The 5,415-nt window shown below is 40.3% G+C and overlaps 1 protein-coding gene across 4 annotated transcripts; it reads left to right on the top strand.

The window, feature by feature from the left end:
- Positions 1 to 1,237: 1,237 nt before the first annotated feature.
- Positions 1,238 to 4,361, top strand: LOC147880183 (Stress responsive alpha-beta barrel domain protein). Of its 4 annotated transcripts, XM_087371142.1 has the most exons (11): positions 1,238 to 1,448; positions 1,575 to 1,753; positions 1,975 to 2,128; positions 2,400 to 2,527; positions 2,818 to 2,957; positions 3,117 to 3,185; positions 3,301 to 3,439; positions 3,534 to 3,596; positions 3,827 to 3,870; positions 3,965 to 4,077; positions 4,175 to 4,361. In XM_087371142.1, the coding sequence occupies exons 2-10, from the start codon at positions 1,585 to 1,587 to the stop codon at positions 4,049 to 4,051; spliced, it is 993 nt and encodes a 330-aa protein (XP_087227268.1). In that variant the 5' UTR covers positions 1,238 to 1,448; positions 1,575 to 1,584; the 3' UTR covers positions 4,052 to 4,077; positions 4,175 to 4,361. The 4 variants fall into 4 exon arrangements, with proteins under 4 accessions (XP_087227268.1, XP_087227271.1, XP_087227270.1 ...); XM_087371145.1 differs by lacking the exon at positions 1,575 to 1,753 and having other exon boundaries at positions 1,244 to 1,448; XM_087371144.1 differs by lacking the exon at positions 1,238 to 1,448 and having other exon boundaries at positions 1,455 to 1,687; positions 2,037 to 2,128.
- Positions 4,362 to 5,415: the final 1,054 nt, after the last annotated feature.

Here is a 5,415-nt window from a genome sequence, read left to right as displayed (position 1 = left end):
CCTTCATGGAACTCTAGATGACATCTTCTTTTATCACTTTATTGTTGATACCATTGTATTGTTGATGCTATTTTTTCCTTTTTTTTCCCAAGGAAAGTACCGTCTATTAGTGTTTTGAAAATAAAACAAAGAGTCAGCTATGCATGAGGCACAGAAAGAGAAAAATTGGTTGCTTTGTAGCATAATCCTATTGGTGTTGGTGTGGTAGCTCAGTGCCTAGCGCATCGTAGAAGCACAACCATGGTGGAGGAATATACAATAAATTGATTCCTTGATTTCTAAAAATATCAGCATATACTTGCAAGCCATGCCTTGCACAAAAACTTATGTTTCTTAGCGGTCTTCATAGACCCTTTGTACCTTGCTCCTAGTCCTAATGAGACCTATCAAAAGATGATGCCATACCCTCACACGACTCTGCACCAAGGGGGGGCCCTTTTTGGTAAAGGGAGCGATCATGGAGATAGAATTTGAATAAATGTGTAAAGCTTAGTTTCAATTTTAAAGGCTATTTAATTTCACATTCATTCAAGTTAATCACACAAATGTGCACTTCTACTACAGCACAACACTAGCATGTGCCCTTAACCACATTAAGTAATCTTGGAATGCACTCATGGTTATATGTAGTTGACTAGGATGGCTACCAGACATGTTTGTCTAACATTCATATTTGTTGATTAAAATTATATTTGAGTGAGGGGTAATCTGTTTTCACTAAGCATGAACAATGGCAAGAAACTATTGTTGTGAATTCAATAAGGAGCTATTTGGGTTAGCAATAGTCATTACATTTCTCCTAGTAAGTCCTTGCATGAGTCACTGGAAAGTATAATCTATGTGGGTGAGACTTAGGGAAGCTGTTGTACCTTTCAAAAGTTCAATATTGGGACTACAATTTTCAAAATTGATTAAACTTTGTATGGTAAAAATTTGCCAAGCTGAGAAAGAAGAGTACGACATGGACATTCTTTTGTGTCGTCCAATGTTGTATAACTTCAATCTTTTTGGAAGTCAAATACAATAGCATATCCCAAGTACTCGAGATTGTTTTGGAAAAACCCAGCCATCTCAAAGCATTACGATAGAGGGAAGCTTCTGTAAGAGCTATAAAAACCACTCGAGGATGTTTTGAGATCCACATAGATACCATCAAAGACTATGGTATGTCCAAAGTACTCCACATTTTTTGTGCCCTTCTCGACGTTAATGTAGAGATAATTTTCTTGAAATTGTGTTATGCTGCTAGCAAAAAGACGAGTGCTTAAGAGAGAGCAAAGTAAAAGAATTGAAATTTGGTTGAGAATGGTGGAATATGTGGTGAAGAGAGGATGTGGAGGGATGAGCAAAGGGGATAGAGAGGGTGTGGTGAGGAATTGGGATTGGGAAAAGAAAATGAAGAAGTGATAGTGATGCAGCAGCTATCAATCTGTGTGTCTATTTACAAGGTTGCTAGCAAGAGAGATAGTTCATTTCTCTCTGACTTATAATTTTGACGAAGATAAGGTTTGCCCAAAAGACAGGTCACAAGATCACACTGCAAATGCATACCACCTTCACCTTTCCTTTTGCAGCAGCAGCAGCATGCTGCACCTCCCTCCTCTCCACCACCCACCACTCGCTTCTGCTTCAATCTCCCCTTCTCCCCTTCGCCCCTCCTCTTCTTTCCCCCTGCTTCGTTGCCCATGTGAGATCTCCCACCTCTTTGGGTCTCTGCTTCAATCCTCTCACCGCTCACGATTTAATGCGACGAGTAAAACAACTCGTCATTATCGCATTCCTTGGGTGATGGCTGTTTCTCGTATTGCTATCTTTCTTTGGGTTGTTGGGAATAATGCCCTTACTCTACAAAAGCTCTTCTGCAAGAATTTTTACTTTCCAATAGTTCATGAAAAAAATCTGGAAAATCTGCAATGCTTGATTTTATATTGAGCTTGAACCTCGATTTATGTTTACCTTTGACATGGCTATTAGGTTACACTCGATCAGTGCCCGAACCTGTTGGGTTGAATACTCTTGCATTGATTCATTTCCAGCCTTACTCATCATCGAGAAGGATGGGAGACGTAGCTGCCACGAAAGGTCAAGTGCCAGAATTAAGGCCATCTCAGGCAATTTTGCGCAGAAGGTTGCACGTTCTCTTTTCCCAATGGTGTTACTGCAAGGATAAACTCGAACTAGCTAGATTGGGGAACTTTTTGCGTATATAGGGAAGTTGGATATCCAGCTGTGAGAGATAAGAGAGTTGCACTAGGATGCCTCTATTTCGACTGATGCTGAGTCAGTGAGGACATAAATTCCAGGAGTAGAGTGCAGTTAAAAAGCTTAAGATCTTGAAGTCTTCTGGTTTTGTCTATGTGCATCGAGAAGTTTTAACAAGTCTCGGCCTTGGATTGCAGGAAAGTAATCGAGCATGTTGCTCTTTTTCAGATGAGAAAAGGTTTCACTGAAGAGCAAGAGAAGGATATGCTTGATCACCTTTACACCCTACAATATCAAATGAGGGGAATAATTGCTCTCTCACTAGGTCAGCTGCGTTTGGAGTGTTAATGGAAAGCAGAATCTTGAACTTTTATTCAATATTTGGGCCAGTCAATTGGTTGATTCATGTATATTGCTTTTTCTCGCTCATTGAAGCGTGAAAGTAGAGTTCGTATTTAATCTTGGCTATGAGTGGTCGCTTGATTTCCACCCCTTGTGAAAAGTGAAATGTACTTAACTGGGATCCTGCCTTTGAATTCCCAAGTTCAAGAGTGAAAATTTGCAGATGCTGCCTCACATTTTCCTCTATTTTGATGAATTGGATCTGCCAATCAGGTCGCGTAAATTGTGAGAATTCTGATGGCTGCACACATGGTCTCTTCATGCGGTTTCCTTCTGCAGAGGCATTGAAAGAGTACTATGATAGTCCAAGTCGATGGAGAGTTGCAAATGAGTTTATCATTCCTCATTATAATGTATGAACCGATGTAAGAACCTGAAGTTCTCTAAAGTTTCTTGGCAATTGCTTTTGTATTCTGTGTATACTTTATTCTTAGACTCCAGGACACTAGGTACCATTTGTTGACACTGAGAATAGGGCTGTGGCAAGTGGATAAGTGAAGTTGCATATGCAGGGCTTGATTTGTGTAGACTATGAAACTGAAGTAGAAGATGATATAGCTCCCATATTCCGGCGCGGGGAGGTCCTTCCTCATCTTTACCCATTGCCTCTACCCATGTGTATTCTTAAACCGTCGTGCTTTCTCCACCTATGTTGTTGTAGGGTTGCTTCTTGATTCCGTTCTTTGAACTTGCTAGGATTTTGAACAAGGTGTAGAGTATTTCGTACTAATGCAAGTGAAGGAAGGCACAGAGTCAGACGCAATCCAAGAGGTTTTCCAATCTGTCGCAGGACTCGTTGAGGAGCTTGGATCACTCGTGGTTCAACACACATCAGGTTCTTTTTATTTTTGCAGGATGATCCAACGTATGGGACAATGATTTTAACTTTGGTAAGCTCACTATATCGATTGATCTCTATGGTGCTTCAGGGACAAACTTCTGCAGCCTCAACAAAGGTTATACTCATGGCATGGTCATCCGCTTTCCTTCAGGTTAGACTTTGGCCTTGAGAGATCTACAAGAAAAACATGTACATACGCACGAATAAATAAATAAATAAATCATATATATATATATATATAGAGAGAGAGAGATAGATAGAGAGAGAGAGAGAGAGAGAGAGAGAGAGAGGTGCTTGTGTGTGTAGAAAGTAAGTCGACTTTATTTGCAGTAGTCTTTTAATGAATGAGAGTTTTGGCTTCCTTTCTATGACTGATTCCAGAGGAAGCCAAGGAGATTTTCATACAACATCCTTCTTATGTTGAGGTGGGTATGTGCTTGTGCATGCATCTACTCAGGGCAAGACTAGCTAATAAGCACTGTGATTGCACATTTTTTAATCCCCCCTCGTGTGTAGCAGATAATGGACGATAAAATTTCTCCCATCAGCACCAAAGTTGTGTCATTGGAATACAGTGTTGATCCTGTTGGAACCACAGCTCTATAGAAAATTGTCTAGTATGGTCACTGAAGGTAAGCTTAGGTGGGTCATTACTGTATCCAGCTGTTTGTCTTTTGACAAGAACTGCCAAAGTATTGCTATATCTGTAACATGCTTACTACTTGCCAGGTCCTACTGTGCTATGAATTCTGGGCGATCCAAAAGGAAGGAACAGGGACTTGATATATACATTATACTATTGCTGCTCTCTCTCTCTCTCTCTCTCTCTCTCTCTCTCTCTCTCTGAGGACCTGAAGGTAATTCGCAGCTACATATTGGAGATCTTGATGCCAAGGAGGAACTAACAAAAGTGAAAGTTTATGTACTTTTTGGCATGTACTTTGCAGTACAATGAGCAATGATTTAGTGCTGCAGCAAGGAATTGAGGCTAGTTCTTTCGGCTGTCCCTTAAATCCTCATGTCTCTGGAGGACATCGATAGATTCTTTTATTTCTTGCCCAGATGGCACGTTGGCCTCTGGCCTGCAGGTTGCTTGACTTGATTTCTTGGCCTCTCCATCTTTTCCACAAGGAGGTTGCACTTGCTTACGCACTCTCTATGAATCAGATCATGACGGCTTTCTTGGCAGAGGGTGAAATCGAAAACAATAGAATATCTTATTGATCAAACCGGGATAGTTATTCTTTGGCATGGCCCAAGTGCCACTAAGGCCATCAACGAGATGCTTTTAGCACGAGAGAGAGCCGAGCTTGGCATCTTTACGGGAGAGTTTTCTTCTTTAAGTGGAAATTGCCAAAGTATTGTTAACTTATACCTCGTCTACTGTTTTCCCGGTTTCTCTGTGCAAGTTTTAAGAATGATCCTGTGGATGGAATAGAAACACTGTAATGCCATTGTTTGTGTGCCCTCCCCCTCCTTGTTCTCTTTTTTGAACAGCTTCGAATTGTATCTTGACGGAAAATAGTGGAAAATATGAGAGAAAATCTAACTTGGTTATTTATTACTTGCTGCAATGCAAGGGATTGACTCGTGTGTTCTTGGTTGATCCTCTTGTGCCTCTCTTGTGCCTCGAAACTTTATGGAATACCTTCTTTCTAGCTTATGGCTCTTGGATTTTGTGGATGTCACCTAGATACAAATGTTTGGGGAACCTTTAGAAGTGTTCTTTAAATTACTTTTCTTGCCATTTGTACACAAAATTGTGCTTGATAAAATCCACAAGGTAAGCATTGAACTAATGCATAAGTTCCCTAATAGATGACTCTTTAAATAAATTGAGAATAACCTTGACAAGTCTTCCTTAAATTACTTTGCTTGCCATTTAAAGCACGGAACAAAAGATAGAGTTTCACTTGCACCATCATAGTTTTATAATTAAATGCAAGATCAACGATATACAGTCGAATGCA

This window comes from Dipteris shenzhenensis, chromosome 32 (genome assembly GCF_047967505.1).
Source record: "Dipteris shenzhenensis isolate YYH24624 ecotype China chromosome 32, Dip_SZ_1.0, whole genome shotgun sequence".
Lineage (NCBI taxonomy): Eukaryota > Viridiplantae > Streptophyta > Polypodiopsida > Gleicheniales > Dipteridaceae > Dipteris > Dipteris shenzhenensis.
The sequence above is the reverse complement of the archived record's forward strand: the minus strand, read 5'-3'. Positions and strand labels throughout refer to the sequence as shown.

What these genes read in the sequence shown, in the direction of transcription:
- LOC147880183 (XM_087371142.1), top strand. Translation starts at nt 1,585, where the DNA reads ATGCTGCACCTCCCTCCTCTCCACCACCCACCACTCGCTTCTGCTTCA. An exon ending in AATAATTGCTCTCTCACTAG is followed by an intron (nt 2,528 to 2,817) that starts GTCAGCTGCGTT and finishes TCTGCCAATCAG; the next exon opens with GTCGCGTAAATTGTGAGAAT. An exon ending in AACATCCTTCTTATGTTGAG is followed by an intron (nt 3,871 to 3,964) that starts GTGGGTATGTGC and finishes CGTGTGTAGCAG; the next exon opens with ATAATGGACGATAAAATTTC.